The sequence below is a fragment of the Piliocolobus tephrosceles genome, chromosome 16 (assembly GCF_002776525.5).
Source record: "Piliocolobus tephrosceles isolate RC106 chromosome 16, ASM277652v3, whole genome shotgun sequence".
In the NCBI taxonomy this organism is placed as follows: Eukaryota; Metazoa; Chordata; class Mammalia; order Primates; family Cercopithecidae; genus Piliocolobus; species Piliocolobus tephrosceles.
In genome coordinates, this window is record NC_045449.1 from 52,786,928 (window position 1) to 52,809,571 (window position 22,644).

General features: G+C 56.5%; 2 protein-coding genes across 7 annotated transcripts; one reads left to right on the top strand and one right to left on the bottom strand.

Moving 5' to 3' along the window:
* Positions 1-3,477: 3,477 nt before the first annotated feature.
* On the bottom strand, positions 3,478-20,146 carry UBTF (upstream binding transcription factor). Of its 6 annotated transcripts, none has more exons than XM_023191417.2 (21): positions 17,627-20,146; positions 14,586-14,710; positions 12,947-13,122; positions 12,297-12,380; positions 12,037-12,192; positions 9,599-9,663; positions 9,200-9,320; positions 8,736-8,846; positions 8,266-8,399; positions 7,999-8,140; positions 7,683-7,724; positions 7,477-7,590; positions 7,224-7,379; positions 6,740-6,895; positions 6,548-6,658; positions 6,067-6,155; positions 5,773-5,962; positions 4,274-4,321; positions 4,107-4,178; positions 3,862-4,005; positions 3,478-3,773 (listed from the first exon to the last, which is right to left on the bottom strand). In XM_023191417.2, the coding sequence occupies exons 2-21, from the start codon at positions 14,641-14,643 to the stop codon at positions 3,648-3,650; spliced, it is 2,295 nt and encodes a 764-aa protein (XP_023047185.1). In that variant the 5' UTR covers positions 14,644-14,710; positions 17,627-20,146; the 3' UTR covers positions 3,478-3,647. The 6 variants fall into 6 exon arrangements, with proteins under 6 accessions (XP_023047185.1, XP_026303422.1, XP_023047186.1 ...); XM_026447637.2 differs by lacking the exon at positions 17,627-20,146 and adding an exon at positions 17,152-17,409; XM_023191418.3 differs by lacking the exon at positions 17,627-20,146 and adding an exon at positions 15,858-16,196.
* Positions 14,821-20,138, top strand: LOC113219787 (basic salivary proline-rich protein 2-like). The gene is made up of 2 exons (XM_031934349.1): positions 14,821-14,858; positions 15,164-20,138. Exons 1-2 carry the CDS (start codon positions 14,821-14,823, stop codon positions 16,914-16,916), a joined length of 1,791 nt encoding a protein of 596 aa, XP_031790209.1. The 3' UTR covers positions 16,917-20,138.
* Positions 20,147-22,644: the final 2,498 nt, after the last annotated feature.

Below are 22,644 nucleotides of genomic sequence, written 5' to 3' on the forward strand. Positions count from 1 at the left end.
TAGAGTTGGAGGAATAGCCATTCTGGGCAGAGAGAACAGGTGCCAAGACCCCGCGGGTAGGCATGTTTGAGGAACAAAAGAGATCACTTGGCTGGATCACTGAGTGGTTAGGAAGAGCAGGGTGAGCGAAGATAAGAGAAGGAATGCAGGGGCCAAACCTTTTAAGGCCATGGTAAGACATGGTACATTTTCAGTACAGAATCAGATTTATTTCTGAGATAACTTTGGCTGCCATGTGAAGAATGGGCTGTAGGGGGCGAGAGTGCAAGCAGGAAGATCAGCTTTAGGAGGTCTTCGCCAAAGTTGAGCAAGGATGGTGGCCTTAAATAGGATGGGCGTGGCAGCTGTGGGAGTCACCCTGTGGGAGGGGTCGACAGATTTGAGACAGCTTTAGGAAGTGGAGTGGAGAGGTCTAGGTGATTGAACCTGGAGGTGAAAGGGAGAGAGAAGTCAAGGCCAATACTGTTTTCTAGGTTGAACGACTAAGCGTTTGGTAATCATTTCGGGTCTTGAGGTATGAGATGCCTGCAAGATATCTCAGAGGATGCAAGGGTGTCTACACAGGTCTGCAGCTTGGAAGAGCAATCTCTGCCGGCACCACCCTTCAGAATGGTTGCATATGGGCGATAATGGGAAGTTGAAGGGAGAGACATGAACACCTGGGATAAAATGAGGAAGAGCTGACACCAGCAGAGTAGATCAAGAAGGCGAAAGACAGACGAGTGTTCACCAGATGTAATGAACATGTTGGTGACCTTAGCAAGGAGCCTCAAGGGATGTTGGTAAGTGGGAGGCCAAGAGGCGCAACAAGCTTTTTAGAAGTTCGGCCAGTATAGGATAGGGGCGAGGGCTGGGAGAGAGTTCTTGGACGGGACCTGGGTCTGCAGCCCTTTGAGGTTCCAGGAACCCAGCCAAGGCCTGCACGGGGAAGGGTGTCTTCCTTAATCTCGGAGAGCAAGTCATCTCAGCCCAGCCCAGCCTGCTTCCCATCAGAGGTCTAGATGGTCTTAGGAAAGTCATCCTTAACCCTTAACCTTTAACCCGGGGCGGAGCTGAAGGCTCAGAGTGGGAGAGTGCTCCCTCAGCTCCCCACGATAAGCCCTACACTAGGAAGGCTTGCATGCCCAGGGCAAACCCTTGACCCTAATAGCTCATCACCTCCAATTCCCCAAGACCATGTACTCTGGATGAAAATGCATTTGTTCTCCAACTTCTCAGAGTCTTTAGTGGTCTGACAACCCAAGGTGAACAAATGGAATTGAGAACAGTAGCACAGAACAATGTGAATGTAGGTTGCCTATGGAATCTTCAGGGAAGAAGAAGATAGTTCTAGGAAAAAAAGGCAAATTGGCTTCAAGCATTTTTATAGATCAAACCTGTTGGGTCACCCCTGTGAACTACATCACCTTCATTGATTCCAGTGACCAGACAGCAGTCAAACCTTTGTTTTTCACTTTATTATACAAAAAAGGGAAAACAAAACTTCCACAGTTGGCTTTAAGCATAGGCAGACACCTCTAAGCCACTCCCTCCCACCTCCCATGATACAAATTCAAGTTGTGGTTGTTGTTGAATCCTACAAAACACTCCTTAAATATTAGAAAAAAAGTTGGGGGCGGGGACGGGGGTCTTCCCACCCCAGCCATCCCATCCCAGTGCCAAAATGCACTCAAGAGTGACCTCTTACAGCACCAACACCCCCACCCTGACAGTCTTGTTTGTACTGTAAGAATTTTTCGATTTTTAAAACAGGAAAAAAAAGGGCCCCATTGAAAGTTGTTTTTAAATGAAAATACATTCCACTGAAACACAACAGTGTAGGGCAGCCAAATAGGAGACTGGGGTTCTTTGCAGGGCTCTTGGGAAGAAATAGAACCTATAAACCCCTTTACTTAATTCCAGGATTAGGACAAAGGAAGGGGAATGGGAGTGGGGAGTAACCCCCAGGCCTCCCCACCCCCAGCACCAAGGTCCAAGGCGAAGCAGAGACTGCCTGCCTGCCTTTGGGAGAGGGACCACCAGCCTCCCTGGGGCCAGGGCCCTTCGCCATTCCTGCCCCACTTCTGCGGCAGTTCCCGCTCTTCCCCCTTCCTTGGCTTTCATTCAGAGGGGGAAGGTGGAAAAGCACCAAGCCCCAATTTAATAGGTCATTGACATGGTCATAAAAAAAAAAACCCTCCAGATTTAGTCAACAAAAAAGTAAGAACTACAGATATAAGGTGACTTGGCTTATTAAGAGGAATAAGGTACCAAAAAATTTGGGCAATGGCTGGGCTGAGAAGCAGCTTTTGCAGACTTCTTGCCCAGCTGTGGGGTTGGGGGAGGAAGGAGCAGACCTGAGAAATTAAAGGAAATAGGGGGTGGTGGGAGGATTTAAGGAAAGCTGGAGGGATGTGTAAGATAGGAGCTCCCAGCATATTTCTTGAAGCCCAGGTTCTGAGCCTAGGGTGGCCAGGCTTGGCCCCTCAGATGAGCAGGGGAGGCCTTTTTCACCAAATACAAGCTTTAAGCTTCACACCGTCTTGCCTGTCTTTCCGGAAGCCTTCCTGCTGGACAACGGAGACCAGCAGCTCGGATGCATGTGACCCTGGCAGAGGGAAGCCTGGTCTGGGAAGCATCCTAGAGTGGCTTCGGCACACTCCCCCTAATGGAATCAGAGACTGGGCAAAACAGGATGTGGAGAATGGGGTAGCCTCAGTCTGCTCCCACCAGGGTCAACATCTCCCAGCTCTCACCGACCCTTTTTCCAGATTCACAACAAACTGATGTGGGCTCTAGGACAGACCCCCTTACACACACACACACACACACACACACACACACACACACACTCTCTCTCTCTCTTTTGCAACATCCACAGATGCACCCACGCTATGTACAGGAACACACATACACATACTCTCTTCCACACACATCAAGACCATTTTTAAAAGGTTCCAAACCTACCCCTAAACCCTCCCTCTCCCAGAAATGACAACAGAGACGGCAGCCGAGATCGGTAGGAAACGTCTCGTTGACAGCTCAGAGCTTAAAAAAAAATATATACACATATATAAAAAACACTTCTGCCCCCTCCCCCATGAATGGGTCCAGGCAGCTCCTTCCTGCAGGGGGCAGGGGAGAGGGCCACCAGGGCAGCGCCTGTTTTCTCGAAGGCACCAGCCCTCCTCTCCCCACATTTCCTGCCTCCAGTTCCAATGCAGGGGTCCAGGTGGCAGGCCCCTCTGGGAAGGAATGGGTCTTCCCCAAGCTTCCACCCCACCTTGGATTGGGCCGCAGGTGTGGAGGGCCTCATCGAACTCTTTGGGACCCCCCCAACCCCCACTCTCCGGTATACTGTCCATGCCGGAACTGCAAGTGCAGAAGTCGGTGGGGTGGGCCAGGCTGGTCCGGTGCTGGCTTAGTCTGATGGCTGCTGTCCCTGGAGGAGGACCCCCCAAGGCTGATGTCTCTGAGGCTGCAGAGTCCTGGCCTGGGCTCCTCCAGCCCCCAACCCCCACCGTATTTTTTTTTTTTTTTAAAAAGAAAGAAAGAAAGTGGGGGATGCCAGGGGGGCAGGGGACAGAACATGGGGGAGAAACAAAGGTGGTCAGTTGGGGAGGGGAGCTCCTGGGCTCTCCTTGGCTGCCCTGGGGTGGGGCTGAGCCTCAGTTGGAGTCAGAGTCTGAGGAGTCCCCTGAGGAGGAGGAGCTGGAGCTGCTGCCCTCGGACTCGTTGTCTTCATCCTCATCGTCATCCTCGTCATCATCTTCGTCCTCATCATCCTCTTCATTCTGGGGGGTGAGAAAGGATGTGGAGAGTCATCAGGTGACCATCCTGGCAGCAATCCCCTCCCCTCCCACTGTGCCCTGTCTGCCCCACCTCGTCCCCATCCTCGCTCTCATCCTCGCTGCTGGACTCAGAGGAGTCGCCGCCATCTTCAGAGGAGTCCCCATTCTCATCATCTTCCTCCTCTTCATCCTCGTCCTCATCATCCTCATCCTCTTCATCATCCTCCTCGGACTCCTTGGAGGGACAGAGGCACATCAGTGGTCTCTGGTCTCTGCCCAGCCATGCCAGGCAGTCCCACCCACCCCACGCCCCTGCATCTGGGAGGGGCTCCTTACCGACTTGGACTGCAGAGTAGTCCGGCTGGATTTGGGGTTTGGGCCTCGCAGCTTGGTCATGCTCTTACGTTTCTGCAGGATGGGGACACGAAGGTGGCAGCCATGAGTTCCAGACACCCCTGAATCCCCCCACCCCTACCCCACTGCTGCTCTGCTCCCAGACTCACGTTGGAGATGTACTCTTTATATGCTGCACGGTCCTGGGGAGACAGGCTCTGGGGGAGACAGAGGTGGCAAGGGTTGGAATATAGCCAACTACTGCTGACTGAGCATGCTGGCCCAGTGCTAGGCAGTGGGCTGAGCATTTATATATCATCACCCCATCTTACCCCTCCCAGGCTCCCTAGATTTTAGGTCTCTGCAGAGAGCCCCTGTGATCTGAGAACACCGCTCCAATTTTTTTTTGAAACAGGGTCTTGCTCTGTGTCCTGTGTCACCCAGGCTGGAGTGCAGTGGCACAATCTCAGCTCACTGCAGACTTGACCTTCTCAGGCTCAAGTGATCCTTCCAACTCAGCCTCCAGAGTAGCTGGGACTACAGGTGTGTGCCACCACACCATGCTACCTTACAATTTTTTTTGTAGAGACAGCAGTCTCACTATGTTGCCCAGGATGGTCTTGAACCCCTGGCCTCAAGTGATCCTTCATGCCTTGGGCTCCCAAAGTACTAGGATTACAGGCGTGAGCCACTGCACTGGCCCAAGCTCTAGTATTTCTGCTTCTGATGCCCAGAGTCCTTCTATAAACCACTAAGACTGTTGGTTTTCACATTCTCCCTGTTGCTCTACACAAATGGAAGCTCCTATCAGAGTCTTCCTCACTCTTCCTCACTCCAAAGAAGTGCCCCTGTGATGAGTCAGCCTGGCATCATCAACCACACCCCAACACCAAACCCTTGAGCCACTGATGAGGCAGTGGGGCTCACCGAGCTCCTGAAACAGCAAATCCCCACAATCTTCCTGGGTCCTTGGCCAACCTGCCTTGGTGAGTGGGAAGGACACAGGTGATTCTCTCCACTCTTCAGATCTGACTACTCAACCAAAGCACAGGGGAAGCACAAGGGCCAGCAGTCTAGGAGAGGTCCCATGGTTCCAGATGGGGGAGGAAAACGCAGTCTGATTTGGATTCTTCAACTTACTGTGTGACCTTGGAGAAATTACTTAACCTCTCTGAGCCTTGGTTTCCTTATTTTTAAAAGGGTGATAGTGGCTAGGGACGATGGCTCAAGCCTGTAATCCTAGTGCTTTGGGAGGCCAACGTCGGTGGATCGCATGAGGTCAGGAGTTCAAGACCAGCCTGCCCAACATACGGTGAATCCCCATCTCTACTAAAAATACAAAAATTAGCCAGGTGTGGTGGTGTGGTGCACGTCTGTAGCCCCAGCTACTCTGGAGCTGTGGAAGGAGGATCGCTTGAACCTGGGAGGTGGAGGTTGCAGTGAACCAAGATCACACCACTGTACTCCAGCCTGGGCAAGAGAGCAAGACTCTGTCTCAAAATATAAAAATAAAAGGGTGATAGTAACCGTATCCTGCAGGATTGCGAGGGCGTGGAATGAAATCACGAATGAGAACAGCCAGCACAAGTGGGTGGGTGGGTCAGGCTGGGCTGGTGCTGGCTTAGGCTGATGCCTCCCTGTTCCTTCCAAGGGTCCTTTGTCCTCTCACCTTGACCCAGAGGTCCAGGTGCACCTTGTACTGCTTTTGTTGCTCCTCGGCCAGCTTTTTGTAGTGCTCCTTCTGGCTCTGGGAGATGCGCTGCCAGCGGCTGCCTATCTCCACCATGCGCTCCTTCAGCGGCAGGTGGTTCAGCTCCCCATTGGACAGCAGCTCCTGGGAGAACTTCTGGTAACCGTTCCTGGAAGGTGGGGGTGGTACAAGGAGGGTCAGGACCCCAACAAAGCAGCCCTCCAGCCCTGACCCTCCCCTACCTCCAGGGTAGGCTCCAACCCCCAGGCTCACATGGGAGGCTTCTTGGGTTCTCCCTGGAATTTCATCTTCTTGGAAGAATTTGTAGCAGCTGGAGGTGCCCGCATCTCACTCAGCTCTCTCTGGAGGGAGAAAGGTCACACTCACCCCTCAGTCCCACCCCCAAAACACTGTTGCCTTCTGCCCCATGCCATCAGCACCTTAGCTGGCTGTCTTTTTTTGTGCTGAGGAGGAAGAGAAACAGGTAGAGCTAGTGAGCAACCTCCTAACAGCTCACGTCTGCAGCAGGCACCACAGTTTACAAGTGCTTTCACAACTGCTCGTGTCCCCCGAGTCAGCCTGGAGGCTAGCAATGTCACCCCCACCTTACTGATGAGAGACAGGGGTTCAGAGAAGGAAGCTGAGGCTTGCTGAGGGTCACAGACCAAGACTGGGCCTTCTTGCTCAGAGAGGCTCACCCAAAGGGGAGTGCCCAAGCGTTCAACAAATGGGGTGGCCCCAACCCCATTCCTACCTCGTATCGCTTTTGGTCTTCGGCTGCCTTCTTAATCCACATCAGTTTCTCCTTCTTTTCCATGTTATTCCAGGTCATTTCCATGGCTTTCAAGGCCTTCACCCGGTCATTCTGGGGACCAATAAGGGTATCAGCCGTGGGAGGGGTCACCCGGGGCTAGAGGCTGCTGTACTACCTTTTCCCACCCGTCACCTTGAAGCGGGCCAGGTAGTCGCCGATGACGCTCTGTTGCCAGATCTCCTCAGCTCTCTTGGGGGACTCGGGCAGCTTGCCCCGTTCCTCGCGCTCCCCGCCGGGCTTCCTCTCCGACTGAGCCTTGAGCGCCGCCTCCCGGGCCTTGTACTTGGCCTGCGGGGATGGCCCGGGCGTCAGCCTTCCACCCACCCCCAGGGGGCGCGCGCTCCCCGCGCAGCAGCTCAGGCGCACCCGCCAGCAGGCAGAGGCGTGGGCTGGTGCAGATGTCTCCCGCCTGGGGCTCGCCCCCGCCTGGCCCGCAGCGCTCAGCTGACAGCTTCCCGCCTTCCGGCTGCTGGGCGCCGGCCCCACGTCCCAGCCCAGGCACCGCGTGGCTCAGGCTGGCTGAGGCGGCCAGGGGCGAGGTGGCGCGGCCTGCCAAGGGGAGGAGGGGGCCCTGGCAGCCCCGCTGAGGGCACGGCGCTCCGCCAGGCAGCCTGACCTTCTTCTTCTCAGACAGGTCGTTCCACATTCGGGCCAGCAGGCGGGTCAGCTCGCTCTCGGAGAGCTCAGGCCGCTCCTCCTGCAGCTGCCGCCGCTTCTCCTCCGAGAAGATGAACATGGCCGACACGGGCCGCTTGGGCTTCTCGGAGCCGCCCTGTCCAGGTGCAGAGGGTCGGGGTCCGTGGTGCTGCCAGGGAGCCCAGTCTTGCCCCCCCCCCCCCCCCCCCCGCGCGGCCGTACCCTCTGCCCACCTTGCCCCCTTCCTGGGCTGGTTTCTTGGAGGCGGGGCTGGTGGCCTGCTTCTTGTTGATGTTCAGCATCTTCTCCTCCCCCAGGACCCGCTGCTGCTCCTCCTCAGGCAGGCTCTGGAGAGGAAAGAGGGGCACAGGGCTCAGGAGGGCTCTGCCTGCCAAGCCCCGGTCCTCTCTGCCCACTGCCCTACCGGAGGAACACTTACCTCGAGGAAACGGAGCAGCTCCACCTCGTAATCTTTCTTTTTCTGGGAAAGTGAGTGGAGTCAGGATCATTCTGGTGACAGTGTCACCACAGACCCTGCAGTACTCGGAGGACAGTGACCTTCAGTGGGCCTCCAAAGCCTGGGTGTGGGCTGAACTCCCTGCCTGGATGGGCTCAGTTGCTAAGCCCAGCCCAGCCCCACACCGAATTGGAGGCAAGTACCCAAGGCATACGCCACCAGGGACTGACTAGCCCAAGATGGAATCAGACCTCATGCTTCAAAACCCCAAGGCAGGGTGGCCCCTGCCACAGCTCACCTGGTCACACTTCTTGTGATAGGCGTCCTTCTCCTTCTGGGACAGCAGCTTCCACTGCTGGCTGCACAGCACCATGCGCTCCGTGCTGGGCACGTCCTTCATGTTGGCCATGAGCTCTGCGCAGTACAGCGAGTAGCTGTTCCTATCAGAGCGGCGGGGAGAGAGGCGCCGCCCGTGAGTGAGCAGGACAGCAGGCCTCCTCACCGGTAGAGCCCAGCCCAACTTCCCAGCTGCCCACTTGCCCACCCACCACAGGGCAGCACTCACGGAGGTGGCTTAGTGGGTCGCCCATCAAACTTGTCCTTGAGCTGGCGTTCAGCTTTGGTGAGGGTGGACTTGGTGATACCCTCCTCACTGATGTTCAGCTCTGGGTGCTTCTGGATATAGTCTCTCATGATCTCCTGCAGAGCCAGGTGAGGGGATGGAGGGCAATGGGGTGTGGGGTTAGCTGGGGCAGGGGCACGGGGAGAGCCGCTGGGGAGGGCAGGCAGGGAGCAAAGCTGGGGATGGCTGCACGTCAATGGTGTCACATGAGACATGGTGCCCTGCCCTGCCCTAGCCTGAGATCTCATGGGGCTGGGGGGTGGGGAAGGTAGGGGCAGAGGTGAGGGGCCCAGAAGGCCCCTCCCTCAACAGAGGATGGGGAGTGACACCTCCCGCAGAGTGCGGTGGCCACGGAGTCGGAGGGCAGAGGCTCGTGAAGAGCCGGACAGGGAGGAGCGCAGCGGAAGCCTAACCTCGTACTCCTTCCGCTGCTCCAGGGCCTTATGAATCCATTTCAGCCTCTTTTTGTCCGAGAGCTGAGACCACTGCTTCCCCAGGGAGTCCTTCACCTCCTTCGTAGTGGCCTGCAAACCAAAAGCCGTCAGACACGCACAGGCAGCCAGGGGCAGGGGGAGGGGGGAAGGGGGCACAGAGGCCCCCGCCCCCTCAGGCCATGGGAGGTCACATCAGTGTCCCCCACAGGCCAGGAGGGGAAGGTGGAGAGGCGGGGATCCCGCCTGGGTGCAAGGGAACTGGCTCATACACGCACGCACGCACACGCTCGCACGCCAGCTGGCCCGGGCCCTGTCCATGCAGCCCACCCCTGGGGAGGGGCCTCCTCTCCTGCTCCCCTGCACCGTGCCCGGCCGACCTGGTGCGGCTCCCCCCTGGCCACCGCCGTGCATCCTCCACCCCCAGCCCTCGGCCGGACACTCACATCTGGCCGCACTTTGAGATACACCTTCTTCTCGTGGGTGTACCACAGCTGCTGGGGGGTTTTGGGCTTCTCTGGGATGTCCGATTTCTTGGCATTCTGGATTAGGTCGGGGTGATCCTCCCTAGCCAGGACATGGGGAGCAAGGATCAGCAGGGGACGCTGCCAGGGCAGACCCAAGCTAGCTGTCCCACCCACCAAGCCTCCTGGGCCTTTCAGCTGGGCCTCAGTGGGACAGTGGCTGCCTGCCTGTCCCTGCCCCTGAGCATGACACACTAGGGCTCACATGTGACCCATCCTCTTCCATGCCTCAGAGATGGCAAACTCCAGGCTCTGGCCAGGGTTAGCCTATTCTGCTGCCCCCAGTTCCCCATAGCCCTCTTCTGGGCTCCACTGCCTTACCTGAATCGGGCCAGGTTTCGCTCGAACTCCTGTTTCTCTCTCTGGAAGTCCTGAATATATTTCATCTGGGGGGAGGAGGGGATAGGGTCACCCAGGACCCAAGAGTATCTCGACCTGAACTCTGAAGGCCACCCAGACCCCTCCTCGCTGGCTCTTCTGCCTCTCACGCTGTGATGCAGGGAGTGGAGGCTGGCGCCCTGCCCGCCTCCCGGCGGGACTCACCACAAAGCAGACCTGCCGGCTTCTACCACAGATGGTGGGAGCTGCAGGGGCTGCCCAGACACTGAATCCTATATCCTATTCTCTCCTTCTGAGCGAGAGTCCCAGAAGGGGGCCATGGCATTACCCATGGTCACACAGTGCGCAGTGGCAGCGCTGAGGCTCCCCCACTCGTTTCTCCAACACCACAGAACTCTCACAGTGGAGTCAAGTACAGGCCTTGCTCCCTCTTCTCACGTCTGAGGCAGCTGACATTAGTCTGGCCCCTTGGAGGTGGCCTCTACATAGGGCCAGGGCTGGGCTGAGTCCTATTTCCAAGGCATGAGGGCAGATTGTGTGGAGGGGAACCCAGAGTAAGTTCTTCCAGTACAAGTCACAGCCAGCTGCCCTGCATCTTCCTGCCCATTTCTGACACCATTACCTTCTTCCCTTTCTCTAGGATCCCAGCTGTCTGTCCCCTCCAGCCCTCCCTCCCTCAGCCCACTCATTCTCTCCCACCACTTGGCTTCCCTTCCCTTCATCGCCCCCTTTTTGGCCTCTCCACTGCCTTCCCACTCTCATCTCGCTCCCTCCCTGCATCTTTCCCCACTTCTGCATAGTCTCCCTCTTGTTCCTCTTGTTCCTTTCCAATGTGTCTCTTTCTCTTCATCAGCCTCCTCTCTTGGCTCCCATGCAATGTCCATCTCTTCTTTCGTCCTTGCAGGCTCACAAGAGTAGCACTGGCAGGTGCCAGGAGCTCATGGCAATTGAGCCCAACCCGCCTCTTATAGAAGTACCAGACATAGAGAGGCAGCGCTCCTTTCCCATAGTTCCCACAGAAAACCAGAAGCAGAGCTCAGCTTCCTCTTCCCCAATCTCAGTCCTCCTCAGACAAAAGTTTTAGAGCTGGAGAACATCACACAGACCTGGCTCACCTCACATAAGGACCAGGCCCAGAGAAGTAAAATGACTTACCAAAGGCCCCATACACAGCAATTCAGTGGCAGAGCCAGGAGAACAGGCCCAAGTCTTGTGCCCCCCAGGACAGCACCTCATCCACTCTACCAGTTTCTTCTGGCCTTCCCTGACTCTAACTCTAGGCTTGGCCTCTCCCTCCCATCCCATGAGTGTTTGGGTGTGTGCAGTCAACTGTCCAACATCCTCATCAAAAGAGTCAACAACAGTTCCAGCAATCCATACCCCTGCTCTGCTTGGGTAGTGGTTGCCGACAGCTGGCTTTTTTGGGTACAGCACCAAGGGCATGTTAGTCTGCAGCCAGGGTATGCCAACCAGGAAAAAGGGCTACTAATAGCATGGCAGCGGCCGGTGCCACCTTTTGAGAACTGGCTGTGTATGGCTTTGTTTCCTCTCCAAGCAGATGTGCTTCTTGTCTTTCCCGCTGCCCTTCCCCATCTATCCCTAGCTCTGTCTTCTTGTCCAGTCTCTTGTGTCCCCTGTCCCCATCCCATCTTCCTCGTGTCCCATCTGCAGGGCTCCTCCAATGTTTTGCTGCCTTTCTCTGGGAGGGACCTCCTGAGCTCTGTGCCTGACTGCAGCCCTGCCTGGGAGGCTTGGGCAACCCTCCAACCAGAGTTAATGCTTTGATGGTCTGGGACAGTACCCAACCTCTGCAAGGAACAGTATGAGGCCAGGAGGAACAATGTGTGTCCTTGAGTGAACATGTGTGCGTGGAGAAGTGCACTTCACAGGTGGACATGGCAGTAACAGCACTGGACTGGGACTCTGGGGCACCAAATCCTGCTCTAGTATCAATAGTTGTGTCACCCGGGACACTTAACCCTCCTGCACCTCAGTTCCTTGCCCACAAAACTGGGATAACCTTTTCCTGGGGTTACCTTTATGAAGACATTGCAAATATCAGATGAGACCATGACGGGAAACGTCATAGAGAGTGAAGAAGTACTGTGCAGCCTAACAGTGAGGATGGGTGTATGGGGGAGAGAGCCTGATGAAACAGAATGCTGTGGGTTTTCTGTAGGGGGAAAGGTTGGTCTGAGCATCTGCTCTCTGGTTTACATCTGTGGTGGTGCCTGTGCCTGAACATGTGTGGGCTGAGGAAGGGGCGATCAGGTGTGCCTGCCCAGGACCTACTCTGCTGTGCTGACTCACCCTTGTCCCTGATGCCAGGTCTCTCTAAGGCCTACCTCCAACCGACCCACACCACACCAGCTGCTCCCAGCCTCTCCCCTCCTCCCACCTTAACTCTCCTCCCCCCCCACCTTCTTCTTCTCCGGAAGCTCCTTGTATTTCTTGGACAGAATCTTGGTTAGGTCCAGGTTGCTCATCTCAGGGTGGAGTTTCGCATACTTGGCCCGCTTCTCCATGAAGAAGCGGAAATAAGGGGTCAGGGGCTTCTTTGGGAAGTCTGGGTGTTTCTGGAAGAAGGGACAAGGAACAAGGACACAATGGAGGTCAAATACCATCCGTTCTTTGGATCTTTCCTCCCCTACCCCTCATGCTCCTCCTCCTAGTAACTCACCTTCAGTTTTTTGCCTTTGTAAGGATTTTTAACATGTTCCTGAGCATCGAGGATCAATTCTGTCAATGTACGGAACTTCCTCACCTGGAGGAAGAGAGGCGGAAGGAAGGGGAAGTTGGGAAAAGGAAAATGCCACACAGTAGCATACCCCCATCTTATAACGGGTCTCTTCTACTCTTTACTAGACTACATCTATTAAAGAAGAGCAGAGGCCAACAGCCAAATGAAGCAGGCAGCCTGACACCCAGGCACTGGCCCATGCCTACTACAGAGGCCCAGGCAGTCAGTACACACCAAAGGCCAGCAACAAGGGGACTACCTGACCTCAACCTGGTTGTCCATGCCAGCACCTCCTTCAATCTCAGCATGCTAGCACCTCTGTCAATCTCAGCACAGCTCAGGCTGTTTGGCTCAAGACCACCCAGATAGAAAGTGGCATAACTTTAAGCCAGTGCTGTCAACCGTGCCACCTCCCCAAAATTCAAAGGGGCAGGTAGAGAGCTAACGGGCGACCACATGAACGCCTCTCCTGGTCTCTTTCCTTCCTGTTTACAGCCTGTTTCACTTCCCCTACCACGGCTGAGGAGGGGGTAATGTGTGTATGTGTGTGTGTGTGTGTGTGTGTGTGTCAGAAAGGGGAGATCAGTTACCTCGTTAGAAATCTCCACCCATTTGAGCTTGCACATGTCTCCAGAAAAGTCCTTAAATGCAACTTTTTCCCAGTCCATATGTGATTCGGTGGTTTTGAATTTGGAGCTGTCATTTGATGGAAGGTTGTTCTTCATGCATTCCAGCAAAGTCAGCATGTCTTCTTGGGACCAACGGTCTGGTGAAGGGTAACAGAGGCCATCATGCCTGGCTCATGCTATCCCCCCAATCTGTTCCCCAGTTCTTGAGTGCTCAACTCTTCCTCCCTAGGGCATCCCAGCCCCTGGTTGCTTCTCATCTGAAGGCAAAGACAAGATATGGCTCAGCCCTAAGGAAACTGTGGCCATATTGGATCAGGGCAGGGACTCCAGTCCAGACCCTGCTATACCTAGAAAGCCAGGCTCAAACTCAAGTCTGGCTTGCTTCAAAGCTATTATCATTTCTACTGTGCCAAGTTGCAACGGGCAGCTATTTGCTGTAAGGGGAAGAGGGGTGGAAATGAAGGTACAGTGATTCAGGATTTTGTGGGAGATGAGGTAGCTTGTCAGAGAAGGAGGGAAGCAAGGAGGCAATGTATCTAAATGTGCTGCCAAGTTCAAGTTCTGAGTAGATATTCTAAATGCGCAAGGACTGAGGATGGGATGTGGGCAGTAAGGAAAACTCATGCAGGTGTCTTTCCTGCACAGCTGGAAACCAATGTCAGAGATACCCACTATCCCCTAGCCTCTCAAGGCAGATCAAGGGAGAATTTCTGGCAAATAAGAAAAAGGAAACAGAAACAAGCAGGATACATGGCAACTCTGAGGCAAAGTAGGCAGGTGCACAAAAGCTCTCAGGGCCCTGATCCAGGGAGAACCCCCAGAATTACAAGCTGTCTTGTCAGCCCAACTCCCCAGGGAAGCAAGACCAGGTCTGGACCAGTTATTTTCAGCCACTGAAATGCAGCCCCAGAGAGCTCTAGGCCTCTGTGGATGGGCTGGGAGAATAGCCACCCAAGGTCAGAAGTCAAAAGGGCTCTCCATTTTCATTTGCATCTCGTAACCTAGGCCAGGGATTCTGCAGAATGGCCACAAGGACCCATAATCCCCTCTCCCCTCAATGTCCCACAAGCATGGCCAGCTGCCCAGCTCCATCCTACCCTCCACCCCCATCCAGACTGGATCACTGCTGAATGAGGCAGAGATCTAGTTGAGTACATATATCCCATGGCTTGGGGCCTCAAAACACCAAAACAGCTCTCTTCTCCACCTGCCTCTACAAAAGCCTCATGGTCCTCCTAAAAAGTCTGAGAAGCCTTCCCTAACCGCTTCCTGACCCTTCCTCTACAGTCATCATTCCTCCCATTCCAGGACACTGGGCTGGGACACACTTAAGGCTGAATGCGAATCCCAGAAGGCAGGCCTCCTCTAACATAGGGTGTGAGGGACAGGGAGAGAGGGGAGGTAAGCCACTCCAGGCCAAAAAATTTGGATTCAGCCAAACCCCAAGTGTGGGAGATGCTTGATTCATAAATACTCAAGGCACTTTCTCCCCCATTTCAGTGTATGCAGACTGGAAAAGCCCTTGAAGAAGGCAGTGTGCCCCACAGCCACGAGGCAAAGAGGGTTTAAGTTTCAGAGGGCTGGGAGTGGATGCCCCTACCTTGGCCTTTGGGGGCGGCCATTTCCAGGTCTGTGGGGCAGTCGGCTTCTCCGTTCATCCTCCAGCTGTCCAGCCACCTCCTCGGTCGTGCTGGCCGGGCAACCCGGGGTCAAAGCCACCTCACCCTTTGGAAGACATACAAGTTCCCACTCAGGAAGGCTGAGAGGTGAACGACTTTCTAACCCTCCCCGCCCAGAGTAAAGGGGGGCAGGTCCACGCTCTCAGAGACCCAGCCATGACCTTATTAGACTTAAGGGGTCTCTGGGAGGGGGAGTAGCCCCTCCTCTTCTTCCTGACTCCCCTCCCCCAGCCCCTGCGGCCCGGCTCCGCGGTGCGCGCCCTCCCCTGCCCACGCGAGGGCCTGCTCCCAGCTCCCGCGTGCAGCAAGCGCCCCCCCCCCGCCCCCCCTTCCCCACCCCCGCCCAAAAAAAAAAAAAAAAAAATCTCCTCCTCCTCTGAGCGCCCGCCCCGGGGAGGCCCCAGGCTGGAGGGCGGGGGAAGAGGAAGGGCGGGTAAAGGGCGCGCGCGGCCACGGAAGCGGGCACGCGCCCCAGTCTCCTCCTCCCGCCTCCCCCCAGCCGGTTCCCCCCGCCTCCGCAACCCGGCGGGGACCCGGACGCAGCGCAGCCGCCGCCAGCCCCGGAGCGCAGCGGCCGCACCGCCCCCGGGGACCGGATCCGGATTCCCGCCGCTCCCCCCTCCCGGGCTCCCTTCGCCGTCCCCGCCCGCACAGGCGGGCGAACAGCCGGAGAGAAGCGGCCTAGCCTGCCCCCCGCCCCCGAGCCACCCACCCTGGCCAGAGGCGCCGCCACCACCCAGCCACCCCGACGCGCACGGAGGAGCCCGGCACAGAGGCGCGACCGCGGCGGGAACCGCCGCCTCCTCCCCCGAGCCTGCGGCCCAGCCCCGCCGGCGCCCCCGCCCCGGCCTCCGGGGAGCCGAGCCAAGGAGAGGGCGGGAGGACGGCGGCCGGGAGGCGGGGGCGCAGCGCTCACCGGCCCCGCCGCCCCCTCCGGCGGCCGGGGAGAACTGCGCCTGCCGGATCCGAGAAGCGCGGGCTCCTCCGCCAGCGGCCGTGGCTCGGCTCAGGCCTCGCTTCCTGCCTTCCCCTCCCCCGGCTCTCGGCGTCCTCCCAAGTGCCCTGGTCTGCTCGCGCCCGGTCCCCTGCTCGGTGGTCGCTCCGGGTCCCTGCTGGGCGCCCACCGCACCCCGCGGTTCGCTCCCTGCTGTCCGGCCCCGAACCCAGCGCGCGTCCTCAGCCGCCTCGGTTACCCGGCGCAGCGCGGCCTCCGGGCTTCCCGCTCCGGCGGCTCCCTCCCCGGCTCTGAGTGGCGGCGCCCTCCCCCGCTCGGCCGGGCACAGCCGCAGCTCCCTCCCGCGGCGGCAGCGGCTCCTCCTCCGGGCGAGGCGGCGGCGCTGGGGCGGCGGCTGCTGCTGCTGTGGCGGCGGCGGCTGTGGCTGCTGCCTGCTGCTCCTCGCGGCGAAAAGCACAAAGCACAGCGCCCTCCGCCTGCAGGCAGCCCGCCCGCCGCCGGCCCCGGCCTCAGCTCGCACACCCCCCGCCGCCGCCGCAGCCTCAGCCGCCGGAGCGGGGAGGAGGAGGGAGAAGGGAGGAGGAGGAGCGGGAGGGGGGGCGGGAGAAGCGGGGCAGCGAGCGCGTCCTTCCCCGTAGAGCGCACACCGACCCCCGGGGAGCGAGCGCCAGCCCGCCCGCCTCGCCGGCTCCGCTCCCTCCCACAGCCTGCCCGGGCGGGCTCCGCGGGGGGCAGCTGGGAGGAGGGGCGGGAGCTGGGGGGACCCGGGCGGCCGAGGCGGAGGGAAGGAAGGAGGGGAGGGGGGTGGTGGTGGTGCTGGTGCTGGTGGCGGCGGTGGCTGCGGCGGCTGCTGCTGCCGCCGCCGCCGCCGGGGGAGGGGGGGGCCGGGGCAGGGAGACACGCAGCCGCCCGGATGGCGGCGGGGCTCGGAGCCGGGGCGGGCGGGCGCCGAGAGCGACCTCGCCAGACCCGCGGGGGAGCTAGCAGGCTTTGCCGGCGCGGGAGGGAGGGCCGAGGCGCGGCCGCGGAGAGGGTGCCCGGAGGGGCCCCCGGCGGCCGGGAAGGCTTGGGGGGGCGCCCACTGCCCTGCTCCGGAGCTCTCCCCCAAGTCCTTCCAGCTCAGACTAGGGCTTCCAGGCCAGCTCTCTCCCGCCTCCCGGAGCGAGCGGTCCGCGCCCACCCTCATCCCCCGGAGCGTGGCCACTGGTTTGGGGCGCACGCACGCCGATCGCGGCGTCCAGCTTCGGCGCCTACCTTGCGGTCCTCTCATTGCCGAACGGTACATAGGAAACTTTAAAAAAAACCCAAAACCGAAAATCTCTGCATAAAAAAAAAAAAAAAAATCCCCGTTGCTCTTTACACCCCGGAAACGGCGAGGGAACGACGGGCTCCGGCGGAGGGGCCGCTGTGGGAGCCGGTTCAATCCAGCCCGGCATGGCTCCCCAGGCCTGCCTGGGCGCATGGAGATCGATGCCGCCGCCACTCGTAGCAACCCCTCTCCCCCGAAATCCGCGGCGCCCGGGCTCACTTACCGAGCGTGTGGATGGGAGCGCAGGCCGGGGGCACCTGGGAGCACGGCGGGCGGAACAGCCGAGCCGCAGCTCCGCTGCAGCCGACGCCGGGGCAGCGAGTCGCCAGACAAAGCCCGAGATGGCGAAGCGGAGCGACGGCTAATGGCGAGCCCCACGCGCCGCGCTCCGCCCGCCCCGCTCCGCCCGCCCGCCCGCCTCGGCGCAGCGCAGCGCCGCTCCGAGCGCTTGCCCGTCAGAGCCGCCTCGGCGCCGCCGCCTCCCGGGCCACCCCGGCCTCGCCTGGCCCCTCCGCCTCCTCCGGGCGGCTCAGCCTCACCCCTTCCCTCCCACTGCTTTAGGGGTTGCACAAAAAAAAAATTTTTTTTAAAGTAAAATGATTTTCTTCCTTTTTTTTTCTTTTCTCCTTTTTTTCCCCTTTTTTGCAGGGCGGGCGTGTTGAGACTTTTGGATCTTTCAGCCCGCAGCTCGCACTCACCTGCGGAGCCGCCGGGAGGGCTAGGGGTGGGGGCGCGCGGGGCTGGAGCCGGCGAGCGCGGGTTGAAAGCCAGCCAAGCTCTGCAGCGCCCGACCCGGGCGTGTACGCCGCCGCCAGTCCCCGCAGAGAAATCGTCCTCCTACCCCCGCCTCCATCGCTCTGCGTTTCTCTTCCAATCAGCCGGTCGCTTGGTGGCTCCTCCATTCTCCGGCCAAGCCCAGCTGCCTAGAGCGAGCTCCACTCCTCCATCTGTTCGCCGGGGTCCTCGCTCCCCTGCCGGGGCCGGCGAGGCGGCGTGAGGCCGGAGGGGGATTTGCAAGGAAACCTGCCTGCTTCCCGCTCCCATTGCTCCATCCCCGCTGCCTCCTGCCTCCTCCTTCTCTCCTGCGTCTTTCCAACTCTCCCCTGTCGCCACTGGTGTGTGTCTGAGTGTGTGCGCGGTTTTTTTTTTTTTTTTTTTTATTGCTCTTTGCTTTTGCAACCCTGAAGCAAAAGGGAGGGGGGGTAGTTACAGGAAAAAAAAAAAAAGCGAGAAAGAAGCTCTTAGATTTGCAACACATCGGAAAACCGGGGGAGCACCCCGCCTTATCCGATCTCCATGCTCCGCGAGGGCCTTCCGGGTTTTAAAAGGACGAGCTTCTCAATGTTCCCCTCTTCGCTGGGTTTAGGATCCGAGGAGTCCGAGCAAAAAGTTCTCCCCCTGGGTCGTAGTGAGGGGTGTCAGGGTGGGAGTTGCGGGGATTTTTCAAGAAGCAGCAGCTATCCTTCCTACCCCGGCGTCGGTCACTGGGCGGGGGTAGGGGAAAGAGCAAAATCTCAGTGGGTTTGCGCGAGGGATCTTCTGGGGTCGAGGCGGGTGGGGGGGAGTCGGAACCGGGAGACACCACTTGGCGCATCTCCCCCTCGGTCTATATCTCTTGTCTTCTGCCAGCTCCCCCTTTAATTTTTTTTCTCTCCTTTAATCTAATTTCTTCCAACTCCACCTTTGTTGTTACCGGCGTCACGCCCGGACCAGCCAATCCCCGCCACGCAATCAGCTTGTCAAAAAGCCTCGGCCGGCCCTGGGAAAGCAGGCCTCAGGCGCTGCCCCCCGGCGGCGGCGGGCAGCCGCGAGGGGAGCCCAGCACCCGGTTCTCGCTGCTCCGGTCGGCAGCGGAGCAGCCTCCGACGAGACGTCTCCCGGTTCACTGTCCTGCAGGCCGGGGATGAAAGGCCTGGACGGGGTCCACCACCCACCCTCCCACTACCATAGCTGTGGTTGTCTGTCTTTGCCTCCCCTTTTCAGAGGAAAGGTTATCAGGACAGGACGCAGGGAGCCAGAAGACCATCTGAAGGAAGCCTGCTTCCAGCAGGCCCAGCCTCCAGCCACCGCTTCTGGGGCAGCGCCATTGCTCCTGGCTCTCAGGCTGCCAGTCTCCCACACCGAGGCTCTACTGCCCGCATCTCGGCCAGCTGGATCACCCAGCCCCTTTCGACTCTCCCCTGGCATGCAGCCTTCTCCTCCACTCGGCCTGCCTTTTTGCTGCTGTAATTCCTCTTGTCTCCTGGGAGAAATTGTTTTCCCAGGACTTCCAGATCCCACTTCTGTCACGTTTCACAAACAGGGAGGAAGCCCTGTCAAGATCTGATGTGTCCTGTTTTTGTTTGTTTGTTTGTTTGTTTTTGGGGGCACTGGCATGTAGGAGAGGCGGATTTACCACTGGTAGATTAATTTCAGCTTCTAGGCCCCTAACTTTCAGGGCCTGCCCAAGACCCTGAACTTAATTTTGTTTTCATCTTTTTTTTTTTTTTTTTTTTTTGTCAAAAGAGCCACCGACCACTTACCCTTCACCCTGGAATTGCACATGTTTCTCACCTTACAAACCCAGATCGGCCTTTGGAATATACACAGGGCAATTTGTGTAGGATCACACTGCACTAAAATGCATGGTGGGCTAGGCGCACTGGCTCACACCTGTAATCCCAGCACTTTGGGAGACTGAGACAGGAGGTCTTAAGTGATTAAGCCCAGGAGTTTGAGATCAGCTTAGACAACATAGCAAGACCCTGCCTCTACAAACACACACACACCCTATTATAATATGTTTAAAAAAAAAAAAAAAAAAAGGAAAAGTGAGGCATAGAACTGACTATGTTTTGACTAAAGAGCAAAGGGTTTGGAATCCAAAGTTCCAGCCTCCCCACCTTAACAGTGTGTGCATCTGAGTGTCTTATTAACTTTCCCTGGTCCCAGTTTCCGTATCTGTAAAGTTAGAATAGCAATCCTATTTACTTTGCTTCTCTCACTAGGGATCGGAAGGTCAAATGAGATGATGTATGTAAAATTGTAAAGTCCTCCACAGATGGCACTTGCCACATTACAGTGAGAGAACCTGAGACCTCCCCCACCAACAACGTTCCAAATCTTCCACAAGCAGATCTGGAGTCCAGGTGTCCTGGCTCCTGGCCCTGAACTTTTTGGCTGGGCCAAGGGGCTTTTCGGTAAAATGCTTTGGAATAAAACAGGATGAACATGAATCATAAGAATGAGTATTTATTGATTCCTTGGGCAGCAAAAACTATGGCTGGCACCCTTCCCACTTGGAAACCAGTTGGCTTGTTTTACAACTATTTCGTCTGTGGTGAGGTCAGGAGTCCAAGACTTGGGCTAAGGGCCAGAGTATGAGGGAATCTGCCCTTGTCCCTTTTTCTTTGACCCCTTTCCTAGCTCATCTCCCTCCCCACCCTCCAGCCTTCTGGCATGTGCCTTGAAGCAGAGCTCTGGCATTCAATAACCCCAGCCCAGGCTGGTGACAAAGCAGGATCCTAGCTACACAATTTCCACTTGGCCTCAGCATTTCCCCAGGTTGCCAGCATCCAAGCACCAGCTTATATAAAACCCCCAGAGTGCCTGGAATGCGTTAACCAAAGTGTAGTACTTAAATTCCCGGTCTACAGGGAGTAATTTTAGATGGTATACCAATATTTTCAGATGTATATATTTTAATGTGTATTAGAAATGTTCTGTTTTTAAATATTTATTTAAGATGGTAGAAAGACACACGTGCTTGGGCCAAGAATGTTACTGTCCCTTGTTACTTTTTTTTTTTTTTTTTGAGACAGAGTTTGACTTACTGCAACCCCTGCCTCCTGGGTTCAAGCGATTCTCCTGCCTCCGCCTCCTGAGTAGCTGGAATTACAGGCATGCGCCACCACACCTGGCTAATTTTGTATTTTTAGTAGAGATGGGGTTTCTCCATGTTGGTCAGGCTGGTCTCGAACTCCCGACCTCAGGTGATCTGCCCGCCTCAGCCTCCCAATGTGCTGGGATTACAGAAGACTGCACCCGGCCTGTCCCTTTTTTTTTTTTGAGTCTCACTCTGTTGCCCAGGCTGGAGTGCAGTGGCACAATCTCGGCTCACTACAAGCTCCGCCTCCTGGGTTCACGCCATTCTCCTGCCTCAGCCTCCCAAGTAGCTGGGACTACAGGTGCCTGCCACCACACCCGGCTAATTTTTTGTATTTTTAGTGGAGACGGGGTTTCACTGTGTTAGCCAGGATGATCTCGATCTCCTGACTTGTGATCCGCCCGCCTCGGCCTCCCAAAGTTCTGGGATTACAGGCGTGAGCCATCGTGCCCAGCCCCCTTGTTATTTTTTTATTGCTGCGTAAATTAGAGATAGTAAAGTACATACACTTTAAGTATACAACTTTTTTTTTTCTTTCTTGAGACTGAGCTTCGCTCTTGTCACCCAGACTGGAGTGCAATGGCACGATCTTGGCTCACTGCAACCTCTACCTCCCTGGTTCAAGCAATTCTGCCTCAGCCTCCTGAGTAGCTGGGAGTAGAGGCATGCACCACCACACCCAGCTAATTTTTTTTGTATTTTTATTTATTTTATTCTATTTTTATTTATTTTTTTGAGATTGAGTCTCACTCTGTTACCCAGGCTGGAGTGCAGTGGCACGATCTCAGCTCACTGCAACCTCTGCCTCCCAGGTTCAGGCGATTCTCCTGTCTCAGTCTCCTGAGTAGCTGGGATTACAGGCGACCACCACAATGCCCAGCTAATTTTTGTATTTTTAGTAAAGATCGGGTTTCATCATGTTGGCCAGACTGGTTTCGAACCCCTCACCTCAGGTGATCTGCCTGTATCAGCCTCCTAAAGTGCTGGGATTACAGGCAGGAGCCACCCAAACCAGCCTAAGTATACAGCTTGATGAACTTTTAGGTATGTGTATTTAGTATCATGTTACATATGTGCATACCATGTAACCAGCACCCAGGTCAAAATATCAAATATTTCTAGTACTTAGCAAGTTTTTTTTGAGATGGAGTCTCGCTCTGTCACCCAGGCAGGAGTGCAGTGGTGCCATCTCAGCTCACTGCAAGCTCCACCTCCTGAGCTCACGACATTCTCCTACCTTAGCCTCCCGAGTAGCTGGGACTACAGGCGCCCGTCACCATGACCGGTTAATTTTTTCTTTCTTTTTTTTTTTTTTGTATTTTTAGTAGAGACGGGGTTTTACCGTGTTGTAGCCAGGATGGTCTTGATCTCCTGACCTCGTGATCCACCCACCTCAGCCTCCCAAAGTGCTGGGATTATAGGCGTGAGCCACCGCGCCTAGTGCATTTAGCAAGTTTACTCAGTCAGTATTCCCCTCCAAATATCATCACTGTTCTGAGCTCTATCACCATTATCACCATAGATAAGTTTTGCCTGTTTTTGTAGTATTTCCATTGTATAAATATACCACAATTTATCCATTCTACATTTATTTATTTATTTTAAAGATGAAGTCTTGCTGTGTTGCCCTGGCTGGTCTTGAACTCTTGAACTCCTGGGGTTTTTTTTGTTTTTTTTTGAGACAGAGTTTTGCTCTTGTTGTCCAGGCTAGAGTGCAATGGCACGATCTTGGCTCACTGCAACCTCTGCCTCCCGGGTTCAAGCGATTCTCCTGCCTCAGCCTCCCAAGTAGTTGGGATTACAAGCATGAGCCACCACACTTGGCTAATTTTGTATTTTCAGTAGAGACGG